Source organism: Drosophila sechellia, chromosome X (genome assembly GCF_004382195.2).
Source record: "Drosophila sechellia strain sech25 chromosome X, ASM438219v1, whole genome shotgun sequence".
In the NCBI taxonomy this organism is placed as follows: domain Eukaryota; kingdom Metazoa; phylum Arthropoda; class Insecta; order Diptera; family Drosophilidae; genus Drosophila; species Drosophila sechellia.
Genome location: NC_045954.1, coordinates 10,554,597 through 10,574,711, shown reverse-complemented (window position 1 = coordinate 10,574,711; position 20,115 = coordinate 10,554,597). Strand labels below are relative to the sequence as shown.

The window sequence follows — 20,115 nt, the reverse complement described above, 5'->3', positions numbered from 1 at the left end:
AGTACTGATAACGTTTAAGGTGTGATAAACTCGTTTTTAAATTTAACAACTATTTAAACTATAAAAACTACTTACTAAAACAAAACAAAAAATTTAAATTTAAAAAAAAACTTATTTTAAAAAATGCTTTTGATGTACATTTTATACACAAACACACACGCGCAAGAACCAACATTACAAAAACACACACCAACCCACAAAAGTACTTTGACAGCCGATTTCTTTGGATTAGGAAAACAGGAATAAAAATCCTAGGAAAAACACCAGAATTTGAATAATCACCGATGATAATATGAACAACAATTTGCTTTGCTACAGGAATTCAGATGGTATAATTTAGTTTTGATTTGTAACTATAATTTAACATAAAAAAAACAAGCATGTTTGTACTCTTTAAAAATGCAGTGAAATGATATGATATGAATGAAAGAAGAGGTAATCGATGACGATGAAAAAAAAAATGATAAACTCTTTTTACAAACATAAAAAATGTTATGAAACACGGATTAAGGGAAGAATACTTTTTTAAAAAGGAATATTTTTTTATATATGTACATATATATAAATATTTACAAATGAAAACTAAATGAAAGAATGAAAAGGAAAAACGTTTTTAGCGGTACAAACATGAGTACAAATCAAGTTTTATTATTTTCGAATACATTAATTTTTTTTGTCTATTATGAAAGGGGAGTTTTTACCTATCGGAAGGAGATTTCTTTAGGCATATATATAAAATGAAGCGAAGTTGTTTTTTCTTCAATTGTTAGGCGCGTAAAAATTAAAGAGAGAGACAACAGCAACCCAGTTAGGTAGCCAGACAGAGAGAGGAACAGTTGATCAATGAGACATTCTATTAAAGCGAAGATAAGGATTATCGATAGGGATAACGATATAAAGCGAGTTTAACCATAAGTCAAGCTGGACAACCGAAAAACCAGGAGCAAGAACAGCAAACATAGAGCAGAAGGAATCAGAAGAACAGGCAGAGAACCGTAAGCCGCGCAGAGAAAGCAAGAAGAAAGCAGAGCAAATAGCCCAAAAAGCCAAGCCGCCACTCACACAGTAAAAAAAGAGATATAACAAATAATTGAAAGTCGCAAGTAATATGAACTTAAACTAAACGAAGAGGATTAAGCAATCCTCGGGATGATAAAACAGCACAAGTTTAATCAATTCAAATTGGGGGTTCCCTATTTTTTTTTAGTTTCGAAAAGAAAATTGGACGCAAAATCAGCTAAAATCCAGAGCAGACGGAAAAGTTAGTCAGAAAAGCAGACAGAAAAGATCTAAAAGGAAACTAGAAACCAACTCACCCTGAAATACGACACTAAAAACCACCAACTAAAATCTGAAATCAAACGCAGAACGCATGGAATGAAACAGCGGAACGCGTGGAAAACGCATGCGATTTGCAACAACTAAATGTACAAGAAATCAGCAGAAAGCGAGTAAAACAAAAATCGTAAACTGAAAACTAAACTAAACCGAAACTGAAACTGAAAATAAAACATTTTTGAGAAGAGAAAACATGAAATAAAACTTTCAACATTTACTATATATTTTTAGCATTTAAGATCCAGAAGTGGAAAATAATAAAAAAAAACCTATTGTGTCAGCAGTAAGAAAATGTACTAAAAAGTTTACACATACAAAACACACATTTTAAAAAAAAACACACAAAAATCTAACAAAATGAAACCCAAAAAAAGCGATAAGCATTAACTAAAAACACCCAACAACCGAAGGGAAAGTTGAAAGAAACACACACCCCAAGAAACACTAAATTCTTTATGTAAAATTCGATATGGAAATCCCTATTCGTATTGTAAATGTACAATAGCAACAACGCAACATCAAAATGCATCAAAATGTATGATGTAGACAACGCATTGGAACGAAACGAAACGAAACAAGAAAAGAGGATAGAACGGAGAGGATAAGGAGAGCAAACGAAACGAAAAAGAATGAGAGAAAAGCGAAAGTAAAACTAGTTCAAAGAGTCTCTTTACCCCCGAACCACTGAGCTTTGTTTGTTTGTTTTTGTACATTTCAAGCATTTTGAATATATATATGCATATATATTTAATAGACCTTATTTAATATTACTCGTATATATACCTATATATATACTATACATATATATTTTTTTATTGTTTCAATTTGTAATAGATTATATACGGTAATCAACTGGAGACTGAGCTACAACATATATTTAGTTACCGTTATATTTATTGCAAAGACAAATATACATACACTAACACAACCCCCAACACCCTACATGCAAAAAAAAAACAACCCATTCACCACCACCCACATGCAACATCAAACTATATTCTATAACCAAAATCTAACTAAAAACCTTAATCTATAAAAAATAAGCATGCATAACGCTATATAAATTATAAATCGATAAACCTGGCGTTGCGTAGTCAGTTTATTGCATTTTATTTGGCATATTGAAAAATGATTTCCGATTGATATCTTACTACCCATATGGGAATCAATTCACGATTCCCGCTTATTTACTTTGATTATTTTATAATTTTGTTGTTGTTTATATCATTTTGCCGCCCTCGTCAACCAACCAACCAAACACTCCACTTCCATATTCCTATGTCCCCATAGCCCCTTCAAATCCAAAACCCACATCCAGCCACCAAATCAATTCCATTTAATCAGCCCCCTTCCCCCTTCTTCTCGTACATCCAGCGCCTGGTTTGCCTGTGTGATAGTAGTTTATAATTAAAACCATCCGCTGGGCACCCAACCCACCTCATGGGACCTTAAGCAGCCCCCCTCCCCCCTTCCACCCTTTCACCGGAACCCCAACCCGCACACATCATTTTTTCAATTTTTGAACGGCGAGCAAACTATATAGAAACCACTTTACACATAATAAACTAAAGCTTAAAACAAAAAAAAAAAAACATAAAATTAATGATGAAAACTTACAAAAAAATACCACTATTCTTACATTAATTATTTTTAAATTTATCCTTATCTTTACCTAAATTAGTTTAGAGCTTTTTTTTGCGTCGTCTACATTTTACTGTTAAGTTCATTTAATCTACACATAATCTACATGAGGATGATGTGACGACACCAGATGTATCTACACTGTACATTGTATCTACATTACAGAGCTAAAATATCTATAAATATTATAAATATAACAAAAAAAGAGTAAAATATTATTAAAAACACAAAAAAAAAACAAAAATAATTCGTTCTTTGGTTGTTTTTATTTTTGTTGTAGTTCAGTATTTTTGATTTTCAGTAACTGGTTTTCCTCTCTCTTTTCCAAATCGTCTTCGATTCCGAAATCCTTTATCCCGATCGTTTCGAGAGGCTTTCGATGTTGTCCCTGTACCAGACATACATATATTAATGATCCGTAACCCCCTATTCAAACAGTCGTCTAAATTATTAATTTAATGTGAATTTGAGAAGAGCTAAAGTCGTCAGATAAATTCAAATAGCGTGTGAGTACATACATAGATGTATACCTAACTAACAACACCGATCATATATATGGAGTACACTAAACTAACATAACCTAACGTAAACTAAAATAAAGAATAAATGAATGAATTAACTACCTCAGCTTTGAATATTTCTATAGAAATGTTATTAAATGTATTTGAAAAGCGTAAGAGATATACAAATGCAAGATGCCGCCAGATCGAAAGATAGTTAATAAAAAGAAAGACAGATGGAACAGATCAATGTCAAAGAATACAAGTTTTAGAGCTGCATTTATATAGTATCAGATCGATAAGGAACATAGTAACAAAATCGAAAAACAAAACCAAAAAAAATATATTAAGTGTACGTTTTGCATATTCCTATATAGTTAACTAAACGTAAAAGCAAGATGGGTAAACATGAATACTACTATAACAATAATTTTGCGTCCATTTTTGTTGTTTCCTATACAAGAAAAAATTAAATAAAAACAAAAACAAACCAAAAAAAAAAAAATCGAACGAATAAATCACACAAATAGGATGAAAACGAAACTATATTCCCAATTACAATGTATAACTGTCTTTTAACCACAAGCAAAACGCTATCACAATCGGTACACGATAACCAATATACTATACATATATCAAATATCCACTCTGTGTATGTTTTGTATCTGCCATGGAATATGTACCCGAGAGTAAGCTAGATAACCACGTAAAGGACATAGGACTCGATGTCTAGATGTGTCGTCATAGTTTAGAGGCCCCAGTATTTACTAGCCAGTACTTTGCATTTGTTTGCCTTTATCTTTACCTTTACCCCTATTCAACCTACGAAATTCAAAAGAAAGCGTTCTTTATTTGATTACCATACCCCTCAGCACGCCCAAAACTCCTAGTATTCTGGCCTGTCCCAGGGTGCTGATTCAAAAACTAGATATACATAGGTGTATACATAACATACTAATCTGCGTAAGATGTTTTCCCCATTTCGGTGTAACTAAATGTTAATATTGCTAGCGCTCAATACGAAATTACCGTATAAAAGACCCACATACAGCAAATAAAAAGACACAAAAGCTTACTAAATTGTATCCCAAGGCCAAGGAAAATATTAGAAAACCAGATATACAACTAACTCAAATACAATTTTGTGAACATGTGAAAAACGAATCGAAAAGAAATTTACTCAATAAATGATTTTTCGTATATAAAAAGTGCATTTTGAATCAAGTTTTGCGATTATCTTTTTCAGGATTAATAATTAAAATATGATATTTTCGAACAACATTTTTCAGAATAACTTGGTGAAAAAAGGTGACACAGCTAAAGCGATGACTGTTTTGTGTTGCTCATTAACATTGCTAACAATCCCTAACACTTTCAAACGGAGTTTCAGGAATACAATTTTTGACCAATTTTCGCATTTTTCATAAGGGGGTCATCAAAATTCGCCAAATTTGTCCAAAAATTAAAGTTGCCATGGTTGCACATAGTTCGATTGGGAATTTTGTCACGATTTCAACAAGGTATGATATTCCACTTTCGGACTTTTATTGTTAGTTCTATCGAGAAAAAAGAATTATTTTTTACAAAAAGAAACACAAAACTAAAAATGTCGCCAAAAATATGATATTTTCCGGTCGCACAGCTAAAATTATTACTATTTTGTTTTTCTTGTTTTTGTTTTCTTGTATTTTGTTTTTCTTGTTTTCTTATTAACATTGTAAGCTATCAGAAATAAATTTTTTTTACCAATTTTCTTATTTTTGATAACCAAATTTTCAACAAATAGCCAGACATTAAGGTTGCCAGGCTTGAATACAGTTTTTTGGCCAAAATTTGACCAAAAAAGGTCGTACAGGTCGTTGTTAATTACCCAAAAAATATGAAGATTAGTTGTATTGGATCCATTATTAAAACATAAAATAGGCCTTAACTTTGGTGTGACCCAGAACTCGCAATACATAATGGGAAAGTCGCGGTAAAAATTTTTTTTTTGTCAAAAAATATCGGGAGCATATACGCTTTACAATACCAGAAGAGGTTTAATCTCCGTTCGCCTTAATTTTATAGCAAAACTATTCTGATGTTTTGTTACATACGTCAAAAATAGCCATATCTAGTTATAATAGTAAAAGTTAACACCAAAAATACCTCGAATGAAAACCAAAATCTAGCTGAATATCGATAGATCGCCGAATAAATACCAGCTTGAAAAATATATTTATTTTTCTAAGCAACTATCGATATGCGGTATTTTTGCAGCTTTCATCCCCAAGTCACTGGGCCATTGGGACCCCCACCACTTTACGAATTTCATTCGCCAAGTGAGCACGCGGCTTCGTCTGATTCTGCAAAAGAAGTTTTTATTCTGTGACTTTTGTGAGAAGTTATCAACTGAAGGTATTGTGCTATTTTCTATATATATCACATTTGCGAGGCTCTTTTGCTTGACAAGAAAAGAGACGGTGTGCCCCGTACCTGCCATTGATTTTTTTACCCATTAATTCACGTCACCTTGCGCTAGATTCTGTAGTTATGTAATGTGCTAATTTTTTTATTGTGTCGGTGTTGGTTAAAACTAACGTTTTTTTTTTGTATGTTCGGCAAGAAGCTCTTCTTTAACTGCAGCGAAAAGAACTCCCGAATGGGTCATGAAAATAGCCGAAACGTGCTTACATAACCCCTGCGAAAAATAGTTGTGCCGAAATTGTGTTCGCCTTCAATTAAACACGTAATAAATTGGGCGTATCAGCAAACTTTTTGGTATTGTGTCCCTCAAATCCAAAGTTCATTTAGAATTACCCGAAAAGAAAATGGAAGAAGCCACGCTGGATCTTTTTCCCCATCTTTTTCCTTCCAATTTTTTTTTTGCAACCACGCTGGAACTGCCAACTTATGCAATTAGCAACGAGTTGGCAGGCCGGCTCATCTGTACGAAAAATGTTGCACATGAATTGCGATTATATTTGAAAGAGAATTGCACTGCTCTAATCAAATTGGCCTGCATTTGCACAGATATACTATTATATACACTAAATGCGGGCTATTCTATAGCAAAAAGCGTGGCAATTGATTGTTCTACCGCCCAGTCACACTCATACACACAGTTGCGAATAAATTCCATGTGCCACTAGCGCCCTCTCGCTCACTCCCATGCCAGACATCAGCTGCGCGTGCAAGTACTTAGCGGGTGTGTGTGTGTGTGAGGAAGAGAGAGAGACAGTTGCTTCTATTTCTTAAGAGTAATGTAATCATTTCTCTTTGGTTGCCCTCCCTTTCTCTTCTGACCTGCTTTCTTTTATAAAAATCAAACATTTTTGCGAAAAACGGGTTTCCCCAGTGTTCTCATTTCTTCTATTATTATTCCATTCCCATACCCTTGTGACGTCAATCGTTAATGTGCGTCTAGTATTCATGTGATTTAATGTTTATTGTAGCCCTTTGTGTGACCTTTTAGTGCGATTTAGCACTGGCTCGAGATTATCCCTGGCGAATCACATTTCCATTTCTCGCCCAGTCGGCAGAAATTATCAGTGTGATTTTCCAGCCGATCCACGCCCTGTCTTGGAAACCCGATTCATCGCACACTGAGCCATAAACAATTATAACTTGGCTTCCGTTTAATTTTGGCAAATTATCATTTTTGCAGTAACTTCGCAACTGCACGCTCTCTTTTTGTTGCACAAAAGACTAGCCAGCGCTCTCTTTTCTTTTTTATGTAATTTTTTGTGATAACGGGACCTTGAAAAAGTGTCGTAGACAGTTATATAAATAACTGTATTAGCAGAAGTGTTTATCTAATCGCTTCACGCATTTTTTCGAACGCCGCCCTTCTTCAGCCTGCGCGAAAGAGACGAAGCGTGAGAGAGAGGGAGAGAGCGGCAGGTGGACGTCAGAAAGCAAAGTCACATGCTAGCAGTGCTGCCAACCCTATCTTTAGAAATAAAGCCAAATGTTATTAATAGCTTAGCAATTAAATAGCTACAAACAATTAATAAAACCTTTCAAATCTTTTCTACTTTTATTTTTATAAAAATTGATAAGTTTTTGTTATTCTATTTGAATAAATTGTTTTATGGTGTTTTCTAAGTCAGTGGTAGTAGTTATTAAAGCTGAATATCAAAGATAACTATATTATGTTAAATTAGGAAGACATATATTTGGATGTAACAGAATTATACACTTTATTCAGTCTTCTAGTTGCTATGTGTATTTAGAAATCTAGCTAACAACTAGCTGAACTGGTAGCCCAGTCTGCTTCGCAGCTGACTTGTTGGCTTTTTGCCAAATGTAAATGTTGTGCGTACATTCTTTTTGGCAATCGTTTAGAAAGCGCCGTCGAAAACCTCGAAAGGGGTAAATGAAAAACAATTGGCCATATATGAATTTTTGGCCATGGCCAAAACGAAATAAAAAGTGTTTTCTAATGAGTACAAGTGTGTGGTACAAGACTTCCTCTTATGCAACGAACGACGGCATTGAATTCTTGAATTCTCAGCACTGATAAGCTGCGATCTCTCGCCCTCTCTCTCTCGCACACGTGCTGTTGCCAACCGCTAGTTTTCTTTCGGCTCTCTTCGAATTTCGCATACTCTGCATATGCATATAGAGAGAGAGAACGCTCTCCCCCTCTCGCTCGCGCTCATCTGTTGCTGAACTTGACGATGACGGCGACTGCGACGCCGACGCAGGCAGAGCAGGCTAGCTGGCAGATTTCGGCGAACGGAACTTTCACAAGCAATTCAGTTGCCGTCCGGTTCAGACTTCTGACTTCCAAGGAATAAGGATAAATTTTTTTCGGTTTTGTGCTGTGATATAGAAACACAAATACAAATTGTACGTATGGCAAACAAATTGGAAATCAATTATCGAATCGAATTGAGCCATAGCCCATTTACAAAATACGCGTGTGATTCCTAATGCTTTTATTTTATTTTTTTTTAATCAAATCCAACCTGAGCATTGAAAGAAAATCTGCCTGGTTATGTAAAACAACAAAAGAGTTGAACTTGAATCATTCATTGAACAATTTTTTTCTGGTGTGTGATGGTGGTCTTATGCAATCAATAACAATGAATTAAGAATAAACTTAACCCTGGATTGTGGATACTACTACAACTGCTCAGCCTTCGGTGGAAGCTTTCCACGTGCAACTGTAGAATTTTTCCAGCTGAGGTTATTACATCACGAGCCTTTTAGCTCTCGGCTCTCTGTGGCTATGGCCGAAGAAAAAGCTTCACTCTCTTTCCAGCCAATCAAAAGTCTAACACGATTAGATAACGGTTGTTATTTCAAGGAAAGAGAACAGAAGAGAAACAATGCCAAAGCACAGTTCTCTTTGCCAAGTGTGTTACATAAAACCCTTGTCAATGAAATGCTGATTTAATTTCGCTAAAATATAATTTAAACCACACGGTTAACGCAGAGTGGCGGCTGCTCTTGAAAGTCTAAAATTAACAAAACGCGCTTCAATGGCGAATGCCAGCTGCCAAAAAAAAAAAAAAGAACCGTGGCCTCTATAGCCATCTTGCTCACACCCACTCAAATGTCCATATATATTGGCTTTTTCCATTGAACTTTTTCAATTCAATTCTATTCTTTTTTTTTTTTGGTGTGGTGTGGCAATTATGCAATCCCAAATCCAAACTTTAATGAATTAAAACCAGTAGACTGCCGCTCTATCCAACTAGAACTGCATTTGATTTATGACATATTCTCTAGATAAAGTAAATTGGATAAGTACTTATGTATGCCACGTACTTAGTTTTCAACTGCTAACTGGTTAGAAGTCAATTTTCCAACAGTAGTTATTTCGTGTAGCTCGATTCAAACCACGTGGCAAACCAGCCGGCCAATAAAACTTTTCACCTTTTTTGCACAAAACCAGTTTTACCGGCAACTGCCAACACGCATACTAACACAAACAACCAATACTTGTAACAAAAACCCTGATGTTTCCATACACCATTCAAAATTAACCCCCCATAATCTTAAGTTTATGTTGCCATTTATACTAACTCTGCATGTTTTATCATTTTCGCGTTTAACTTTAAGTTTCATTTGTCGCTAAAACCTTTTTACTTCACCCGCAAAACTGTTTTGTAACCATTTGTAGTGCTGTTCAAAAAAGAAAAAAAAAGTGCATGTTTTTCGGTTTCGGTTTATAATTTGGAACATTGACAATTTTCACATTTTCATTTGGCTTTGGGCTATTCTTCTATTGTGCCTTCTGCACCCGTGTAAACAAAGTGAATCGTATATCCACCATACAAAAATACCGTAAACGTATATCGTAACTATTATGCAACGCACCATCACCCGCATGCCATGGGGAATATATCAGCATCCATAACATCACAAAAGGTATATCATCATCGGTAGCATCAAGTATCACCATCAGCGATGACGGAACTGTCGAGATTAATCAGAGTTTTGGCCAATTGCACGATGTGTTTACAGCAAAATGGGCAAGGATTTCGATGCTGTTGGATTCGTCAAGGATTTCGCTGCCGGAGGCATCTCCGCAGCCGTCTCCAAGACTGCCGTCGCCCCCATTGAGCGTGTGAAACTGCTCCTGCAGGTTCAGCACATCTCGAAACAAATCAGCCCCGACAAGCAGTACAAGGGCATGGTTGATTGCTTTATCCGCATTCCAAAGGAGCAGGGATTCTCGTCCTTCTGGCGCGGCAACTTGGCCAACGTCATCAGATACTTCCCAACCCAGGCTCTGAACTTCGCCTTCAAGGACAAGTACAAGCAGGTGAGACTTCGCAGGCTGCAAGTCTGCAATGCGAGCGGAAAACACTAACGCCCCGTTTGCTATTATGTGTGTAACTTAGGTCTTCCTGGGTGGTGTAGACAAGAACACCCAGTTCTGGCGCTACTTCGCCGGCAACTTGGCCTCCGGTGGTGCCGCTGGTGCTACCTCTCTGTGCTTTGTCTACCCCTTGGACTTTGCCCGTACTCGGTATGTTGGTATATTTGCAAAAAAAAAAAAAAAAAAAAAAAAAGAAATGTCCAATGAACTAACGAAATGCTTTCGCAACGCATTTACAGCTTGGCTGCTGATACTGGCAAGGGTGGTCAGCGTGAATTCACCGGTCTGGGCAACTGCTTGACCAAGATCTTCAAGAGCGACGGCATCGTTGGATTGTACCGTGGTTTCGGAGTGTCCGTGCAGGGCATCATCATCTACCGTGCCGCCTACTTCGGCTTCTACGATACCGCTCGCGGCATGCTGCCCGACCCCAAGAACACACCCATCTACATCAGCTGGGCCATCGCCCAGGTTGTGACAACCGTCGCTGGCATCGTGTCCTATCCCTTCGATACCGTGCGTCGTCGCATGATGATGCAGTCTGGTCGCAAGGCCACCGAGGTCATCTACAAGAACACACTGCACTGCTGGGCCACCATCGCCAAGCAGGAGGGCACCGGTGCCTTCTTCAAGGGCGCCTTCTCCAACATTCTCAGAGGAACTGGTGGCGCTTTCGTGCTTGTGTTGTACGATGAGATCAAGAAGGTCTTGTAAATTAAATTATTAAATTATTCAAAACAAGCAAAATACAACAACATACAACAACAAAACAAAACAAAAGAAGTAAATCTAAACACTACCAGCTAATTATATTAGATAACTGAATGAGAACGGCTAAAACAACAGCAATAGCAACAGCGAAAGCTAAGTTTGATCTGCAACCAACACCTCTTACCACGAACAACGGCAAGCAATAACAGCAAGAACCCTTCCTCCCTCCCCCTGATATAATTGTGAAATTATATTATTTATAAAAACTGGGAACTAATTTACGGAACGATGGCCAGCGTCAATAGAACAACAATACTACAGCAAACAACAATGCTCGGGGCAGAGAGGGGATGCGACTCAGCTCATGAGACTAGACCCACTACACTGAAATACGAACGAACATAGCGCCGATATTGATTAGTATTTGTTAAGTTTGGGTTAGGCTATATACTATAGATCCCGTCATGTTGCTGGGTCGCCCCACATCTCCCCAGCCAAATCAGTGTTATCGATCGGATGCAGAGAATCGAACCGAAGACCTGTAGATTCTTTCGCCTCCGAAACGACAAACTAACAAACTCAACTTCGGTTGGTTTAAAAATATATAAAAATTGATAAAAAGAGTACAATGTTGTGTTTTTCTTTCTGCGCACGTATTTGTGTATATCTTTCATATTTCGACTTGAACCCCAAGGCATATGTATTTGGAATTCAAAAAATATATTAGCATACTTACACAGACCATTTGTGTGCAGTCAACCAATTGGTCGACTCAATTTCATCTTCGGCAGTTCGAAGCTAAATTATCATTTTGATTTATGTTCTTAAAAGAGGAAAAAAACGTACGTTCATCGCTTCTAAAACTGTCGATCAAAGTAGGCCACGACAAATACATCGGATGTCATTTCGACCGACTGGCTCACAATCTCGTGAGCCAATCTCAGTCCAGATCTCAACGTTGTAACATCAAAATTAAAAATTGTTTTTATCCTTTTTTACCAACCAACTTTGAAGCTAAACTAAATCGTTTTAAAATCAACAAACAGTAAACCAACATGGGCGATGAAGGCGGTGGCGGTGGTCATGGCAAGGGGGACCTTAAGTCCTTCCTCATGGACTTCATGATGGGCGGCGTTTCCGCTGCCATAGCCAAGACCGCAGTGGCTCCCATCGAGCGCGTGAAGCTCATCCTGCAGGTGCAGGAGGTTTCCAAGCAGATAGCGGCTGATCAGCGCTACAAGGGCATAGTCGATTGCTTCGTTCGCATTCCCAAGGAGCAGGGATTCTCGTCGTTCTGGCGCGGCAACTTGGCCAACGTAATCCGATACTTTCCAACTCAAGCTCTTAACTTTGCCTTCAAGGATGTGTACAAATCGGTTAGTTATATGGAGAGTCCTTATAATAATCATTTCATATAAACAACATATCATACTACAGGTATTCCTCGGTGGCGTCGACAAGCACAAGCAGTTCTGGCGCCACTTTGCAGGAAACTTGGCCTCTGGCGGTGCGGCAGGTGCCACATCTCTGTGCTTCGTTTATCCACTGGACTTTGCCAGAACCCGGTAAGTTGAGCTTCCCTGTTATCATTTGCTTTGATAATACTAATAGGAATTCCAAACTACCTCTCATTATATACTCATTCAATTGATTTTGGGTTAGACAACTATATTCGATTTAAATGGTTTTTAAAAGCTCTCTTCATTTATACACATATGCACATATACTTTTTCAAATGCATAAATCATTAGAATTGGATAATTTGAGCAATTGAGGAATACAATTCGAACCTTACATACTTACTAGTCCAAGTAAGTTTATAGATTAATATGCTTCTTCTACAACTGCATTGTTCACCCACATGAACTCTTTTCCCATTTGATTTGAATTTGATTTACTTGCATTGGATTATATTTGTTATAAACCATTTATTACTATTCCTATTCCTATCTTCCGCCGACAGTTTGGCCGCCGATGTGGGCAAGGGCGGCAATCGGGAGTTCAACGGCCTCATCGATTGTCTGATGAAGGTGATCAAGAGTGACGGACCCATCGGTCTGTACCGTGGATTCATCGTGTCGGTGCAGGGCATCGTCATCTATCGAGCAGCATATTTCGGATTCTATGACACTTGCCGCGACTTTTTGCCGAACCCGAAGAGCACACCGTTCTACGTGAGCTGGGCGATTGCCCAGGTGGTCACTACCGTTGCCGGCATTGCATCCTATCCTTTCGATACTGTGCGTCGCCGCATGATGATGCAGTCTGGCCTGAAGAAGTCCGAGATGGTGTACAAGAACACAGCCCATTGCTGGCTGGTGATTGCCAAGCAGGAGGGCATTGGAGCCTTTTTCAAGGGCGCCCTATCGAACATAATTCGCGGCACGGGCGGAGCTCTGGTTCTCGCCCTTTACGACGAGATGAAGAAGTACTTTTAGCCCCAATGTGCCGCCGTTTGTGGTGGGCCCATTCGATCGCCAGCAGCAGCAGCAGCAGCCCCAGCCCCAGCAAATGTCACACCACGATGGCGTAGCACCAACCGAACCCACTGTCCACCTCTTCGTCGAGGAGGACTTGCTCCCACGAGCCCAGTGGTAAATTAATAATTTGATTTGATAGGTGGCCCCACATGGGGGTCCCTCATTTCAGATTGTGTTCACTTTCGCAGTGGTTGAGAAAATACAAATAATATATTGAACTCAAATCTTTGTTCGTTTTCATCATCGCGTGTTTTGCTTTTTGGTGCATATATATGTGTGTGTGGATTAGGGTGGGCCACATCTAACTAGGATCTAATTATCCTCTCAACAAGCTAGTCGTTACATGTAACTATATGTGAAAAACAAAAAAATTTAATTCATTTACGTATATTATTTCGTCTCGAAAAAATATATAATATATATATATATAAGTCATGAAATGATAAAAGTTAATGTATTATATGGGCTGCCCACCCTACTCTTTTGTCGTAGATATGGTCTTGTGCGGGTGGATTTAAGACTTAAACGTTAGTTAGCCATTTAAATAAAATAACATTAAGAACAGAAAGCCATGTCGCTTTCCATTGTCGATTTGCTGTATACGTCGTTCTCGCATAAATTAACAACAAAAAACAAAAATACGTTGGCAATACACAAAAAAAAAAAGGCAAAATTACAAGTACTCGATCTGCACTTATTCTGTTAACAATTAGAAATAACTCTAGACTAAGATCCAGTCACTGAGTTGGTTGCACTTAGTGGGTGGCCCCGGACCTGTGGGCCAGGAACAGGAAGTACGTGCCCGCCGCATAGGCCAGGAAATTGAAGAGTCCAAAGACACCGGCGGCGGTATTCGAGCCGGAACCCATGCCCGTGGCATCCGACCATCTGGCCAGCTGGACAATGAATCCGATGAAGTACAGCAGCGTCAGCACAGCGGTGGTGATCAGCTCCTGTTGGGCGAAACAAAGCGATGATGATCCAGAGCAGTTAATTGCCATTTTTCCCACTCACCGAGAATATCCAGTTGACGGCCACGTTGAGAGCCTCGCGAATGCCCAGGAAATAGGCGGCGATCAGTAGAATGTTGATGATGAACGAGATGACGATCACGAACATGAAGAAGGAGGTGGCCGAGGCCAGTGGAGGAGCTGCCAGGGCCATGCAGATGATGCCCAGCACCTGGTGAGTACAAAATGATGGGTAAATGTGTAAGTACAAGGTCGCAATGGAAGCGCAATCATGCGAATAGTTTAAAGATTCAAGCGCCATCTGTCGCATTAAATCGTAAGTTTAATTCAATGTCTATTTGGGGTAAAGTTGAATGCATATTTCAGATGTCTATGCAACTTATATTATTAGTTGCGATATATGTATAGTCACCCAATTGAGAGGCGCCTCTTCAAGGTCGTGATTTTGAATCTGGAGTGAGCATGTCATGATGTCACCTTCAATTGAATGCACGCCAAGAAAATGAAAGGCTGTGCTCAGAATAGCGGCTTGTTCTCCAGCTAATTAAGCGGTGAATTCAAAGAATGCCAATGCATAGATACATAGATACTTTTCTACAAAGATACATATGTACCTCGGATTATTTGGAAATGTGCTTGTAGTAACATAGCTCACAAACAATTAGGTACTCCATTTTACTCAACTTAACTTAAGTTTATGTCATATTTCAAACAAACTGAATGAATGACTCTATATCTATGAATGACTCAATGTATATTGGTAATAACTTGCTAATATATGTATACTGAACTATCTGTAAGTCACTTTCGAGAACCTTATCGCGTTTCAAGCAAATTCGCAGGGCGATTTCGTTAGTTCACTAGTTGGGAACCCTAAGATCATAAAGCTGGATGACAGGTGCCGATGATGACACACATTCTCCGGCGACGTGGTGGTTTTAGGCAATTAAATGGCAATAAGCTTTTGGCGACACAGCGACAAAATAGGAAATCAAACAGGTGTGCGCAGTCCGTCGACTTGAGCAGCATTGTGTTTTTGGCTAAAACAAAAGGTACACGAAAAGTGAAAGCTGAAAGTTGTAGCCCAGGCCAAAAGCGACCTGCTGATAGCAACATCTTGTTTTTTTTTTTTCTTATTTGCTATTTGGTAAACAATTAACTGTCAGCAGCAGCATATCATAGGTTGATTGAACTATCAGCGATTTGTTGATCTTGGATCTCATGCATTTTCCAAATGGTGTTCGTATTCTTAATTTGCCTTATTTTTTTTTTAGCCTCGCTCTTGTGATCCACAAATGTTGTGCGTCACTTTTCAAAAATAAAAGAGCCAGAGAGAGAAAATCGTCTGGGAATTATACGAATTTTATCTTTTCTAAACATTATTTATGGCTGGCTTTTTATTTTTATTTTCACTTCTGCGTATACATATGTATATATAACGACAAGATCATATATATACACATTTGTATGTGTTGACAGTTCTTATGTTCATATATATTACGTCACTATATATATGAACAAACCAGCCACTTCTATTATTTCAAAGAAATCAGTAATGCACTCTAGTAATTTTCAATAATGTATCCCAGCTGCGCAGCATTCGTTTATCTTTGGCAGCGCAGCCGTTCTTGTAAACATCCTAAAGCCTGACCTAAGCAGATTTGACTGCCCTATAGTTCCATGGCAACGATTGGCAACAAATTGCCTTGTGGAGCATGAAAAACTGCGTAGAGAGTTGGGTGCATCTAGGTATATCGATCGGGGCAGCAACATAATTACAACTTATCCAGCGAAATTCAATGACGCGAAACGCCACTGAAATGGATCTAGTTCTTGGCCTCCGATTATACGGTCTACGGTTCCTGGCCGCGTCTGCCTCGTCTGAAGTTCAATGGAAGCCACAGAAATTCTAGTGGTTGCGCATAAACAACAAGATCCATGTGGACGTGGAATTACAAACTCTTCCACCTCTTTATAAATAAAGTTCTTTCTTCGAAGAAGAAAGGCAATATCTTCACAATGTTTAACAAATATTCGAACTGTAGTGGAAAATTTCCAATAAATATAGCTCGAAGTTAGTGGACAACCTTAACTTGATTATCCAATAGAAGGGTCAATGCCCTTGAATTGTATAACTTGGATGTTGACCTTAAATAATAACTCATCGAGTATTATATGCATAGGATGAACAATAAAGATAGCTATGATTGTTTTGAAGATAGATAAGCGCAGTTCAGTGGCCAACTGGCAGATAAACGTACGTGCGATGGGGTTATTAATATCATATCTATAGATCCAATAGTATAGGTATATGTATAGGTATACCATATGTACTTATGTATGCCCCTTCCCTTTGTTGGCTAACAATCTGTTAACAGGGCCAAGACGGAGCTTCAAAGATGAGCTCACTTTCCAGAGCGCCGCACACTAAGTCAGCGTCAATTACCTAAAATGTATCCAAGCACACAACGACTTGCAAACACACGTATTTGCATAGCCGTGTGCACTTAGTACAGTGCGTTTCACAGCTGTAAGGCAAGACACTAACTGAAACCGATTCAAGGCATAAGATGTGTGGTGTCAGAAAAAGTACGCCCGTAAATAGTAGCAATATAAAATGTATATTAATTCATAAACTGCAAGCCAAACAGCCTGCGTTTATGGCACGCACTGTACATGATGCCACAACGATCGATCGCATTCCCAGCAAACCGCCAACAAACGCCAGCATCTGTCTAAAGTGACTTTCGGCTCGAATTCCCCAGATCTCTTCGCCTCCCCCGCATTTTTTGTGGTTAAAAAATGTGTTGAATTTGTGTCATAATTTCCGCTTTGGCGAGAACATTCATATTAAAATTTTAAATCCACGACAATGCTAAACAATGCCAAACAATAAGAATGCCGTCGGCAGCTTCCAAAATACATGTCTTACGTAATTAGGCTATTATAAAAAAAAAAAAGCAAAATTCTCGAACGGCAGGGACCGCGACCAACAAAACTTAATAATAAATCGTTCATATTCCGATGTGTACGTATATACATATATAGAGCACACTTGGCCATGGAATGCATATATGCTCGGGGGGCATCGCGTCAATATGTATGGTAAGTAAATTGAGGCAATACTGGGTCCAAAATGCTAATTGCCAACGATAAGATACGAAAGTCCTAGAGGCGTTATATTTCGGGGGATTTTGTTGTTGTCGTTGTTGGTTTGATTTGGGACCACAGGGCGGATGAGTATGATGAGTATGAGTAATGGCGATCGGCGGTGAGGTGTTAGGAATCGATTGGCTTATCAGCAGGAGCATGGCTACCGAAAATGGCGCTGCTCTGCTCCTCTTCGCTGGCAAACAGGTGGTCGCCACATTATCGCCCAGTTTTTTTCGGATAACGGGGCGTATGAGTAACGAGCGATTAGCTATAGCACTCAATATATTCGCATAATTGATCGAAATGAGTCACAATCGGTTAACAGTCAAATTCGAACCATTCGTTCCAGTTATCGAATACAATATAGTTAAGCTCAAGAAACAATTATAATGTCTTAGAATAGATAGCCATGAAAGTGGTCAACTTTCCGCCATTTAGACCAATTTGAATTATTTATTCAACGTGCTTAATACCCATCAATTGGCATTCGGGAACCGAGCAGCTGCAATTATGGCCCTGTTTTTTTGTGCCAACGCTCGAGTGGAGCACTTTTACATATTTCACACTGCGCCGAGACTATCAGCAGACTATCGCTTAAGGGGACCACCGATAAGATTAGTTGCCACAAAAATATACCAAAAAAGTAAAGTAAAAAAGCTAAGTAACTGGCCATTGGCGATATCGAAGCATTTCTGCTTTCCTTTTCGCCAGATCAGTGTGAGTTTGAAGAAAATCCTAACAGACTATCCGCGAATTACTCCGTCAGCTAAACTAGCTTAGTCTCCTTGATAATCGCCGGTTGTCAGAGCAGAAAATCAATATATATAAGTTAATAAGCGACAGCTTATGGCGACCGACGGTAATCATATCCATCGTGGCACCCCGTACTGCCCGCTATTTATCCGCTATTGATTTTCCCGTGACAACTGACGAGCGCTTAATAATGCATTTTTCACGTGGGTCCCGAGCACTTGTCGTTATCCCTTGCGACCTTGTGACCACCAAGCGTTGAGAAGTTTTGCCTGAAAACTTTCCAGGTGAGATCCATTCGAGCGGTAGTTGGGTTACCCCAGTTGCCCACTCATGTAATTGCGAGTATCTTGTGTTGGCGGCGTCGCATACCGATTGCATCGCCCACACTTTAACTTCATTTTGCTTCGGCTGTGGGAAAAAGATAGATCATAGCTTTGAATGCCAGGCCAAAAGCAAAGTGGATTTCTGCTGGGGAATAGCGGGCTATGCGTTGACCACATGGCCATGGAGCTCACATGTTTGCAGTTCCCACAACTTGTCTACCCCTATCTTATCCGCCCTAAGTCAAATGAGATCCTGACATATGAACATATGCATGTACATATATACAAATTTGTGTAATTGAGTACACATCGAGGCTCTAGGGTTTCCTAAGTCTCAAGATATCTCCATAAAGAATGGTGGGGCGCAAGGCAAACTCTAGATAAAACCGTTCAATTCATGACGATAAGAGTTCTATGGGGAATTCGAACTTTGCTATACAATAACTAGCTATGCAACAATTACCCAACATATATTTCAATATTCCCCTCGAAAACTTTATGTTTCGAGGAAATAGGATAACAGCCAAATTCCGAAACTTCCACTTTTGAACATTAAATGCGATGTAATTTATGTATATATATATATATATTGATATATCTCAGCTAGTACTCACAAACTCCACAATTTTTATGATGCCCGGTATGGTGCGGAAATAGTCGATGTTGAGGCGAATGGCGCTCCAGAAGCCGCCATCGCTGCCAACGGCCGGGTTCGCCCCACCTGGCGGTCCGTTCGTCGTTGTTGTTGTTGTGCGCTCGATATTGACAACGGTCTCGACCATATTGTTGCTGTTTATAGTTTAGCTTGGCTTAGTTTCAGTTTCAGTTTCAGTGTCAGTTTCAGTTTGGCGGGCAAGTTTACTTTATTAGCAGGGCGCACAACAACTATTTTTAAACACTTGTCGCGGTTTTTGTCACAATAAAATAAGATGAGAAAAATAAGCACCGCTTTCTATATGTTCGCTCTATATCTATCGATCTATATATCTATATCTGATGTATATGAACGCGTGTGACGCCCTCGCGCGCCTCCGATTCTCAAATATGTATAGAGATATATGCCGCGTGTGGTGGCTATGTGGTGAGGTGTGTGTAGTTTAGTATCTGCTAGTTAGCTGTAGCTATATATCCGTGCGCTGCGCTGCGACTGCTGGCGTTACGTTGCTTTGTCCACGGCGGCCGCTGGTCGACTGAACTCAACTGCGAGCTGAACTTGCCGCCGCTGCAGGCTAACGGTTAACCGCTCCGCTCCACACTCGCGCACTCACGCTCGCTCTCCCACTCCCACTCGGACTTGCACTCGCGCTCGCAGTTAGTTAGTTAGTTAGTTAGTCAGTTGGCTAGTTAGTTTGCGCGCGCCCTTCGACGACGCCCCTGCAACGCCCCAAATAACCCCCCCCCCCCCACCCCTTTTCGGTGTCACTTCCCGCT

General features: G+C 39.2%; 3 protein-coding genes across 4 annotated transcripts; 2 read left to right on the top strand and 1 right to left on the bottom strand.

Moving 5' to 3' along the window:
* Nucleotides 1-5,736: 5,736 nt before the first annotated feature.
* LOC6617588 (ADP,ATP carrier protein) lies at nt 5,737-11,630 on the top strand. 2 transcript variants are annotated; one of them, XM_032726600.1, is made up of 4 exons: nt 5,737-5,876; nt 9,936-10,236; nt 10,316-10,443; nt 10,533-11,630. In XM_032726600.1, the coding sequence occupies exons 2-4, from the start codon at nt 9,940-9,942 to the stop codon at nt 11,005-11,007; spliced, it is 900 nt and encodes a 299-aa protein (XP_032582491.1). In that variant the 5' UTR covers nt 5,737-5,876; nt 9,936-9,939; the 3' UTR covers nt 11,008-11,630. The 2 variants fall into 2 exon arrangements, with proteins under 2 accessions (XP_032582491.1, XP_032582492.1); XM_032726601.1 differs by lacking the exon at nt 5,737-5,876 and adding an exon at nt 8,112-8,312.
* Nucleotides 11,631-11,727: 97 nt separating this feature from the next.
* LOC6617587 (ADP,ATP carrier protein) lies at nt 11,728-13,724 on the top strand. The gene is made up of 3 exons (XM_002041864.2): nt 11,728-12,380; nt 12,442-12,569; nt 12,968-13,724. The coding sequence occupies exons 1-3, from the start codon at nt 12,060-12,062 to the stop codon at nt 13,440-13,442; spliced, it is 924 nt and encodes a 307-aa protein (XP_002041900.1). The 5' UTR covers nt 11,728-12,059; the 3' UTR covers nt 13,443-13,724.
* LOC6617586 lies at nt 13,694-19,884 on the bottom strand. Its single transcript, XM_002041863.2, has 3 exons — nt 19,299-19,884; nt 14,499-14,666; nt 13,694-14,437 (listed from the first exon to the last, which is right to left on the bottom strand). The coding sequence occupies exons 1-3, from the start codon at nt 19,464-19,466 to the stop codon at nt 14,240-14,242; spliced, it is 534 nt and encodes a 177-aa protein (XP_002041899.1). The 5' UTR covers nt 19,467-19,884; the 3' UTR covers nt 13,694-14,239.
* Between the last annotated feature and the right edge of the window lie 231 nt (nt 19,885-20,115).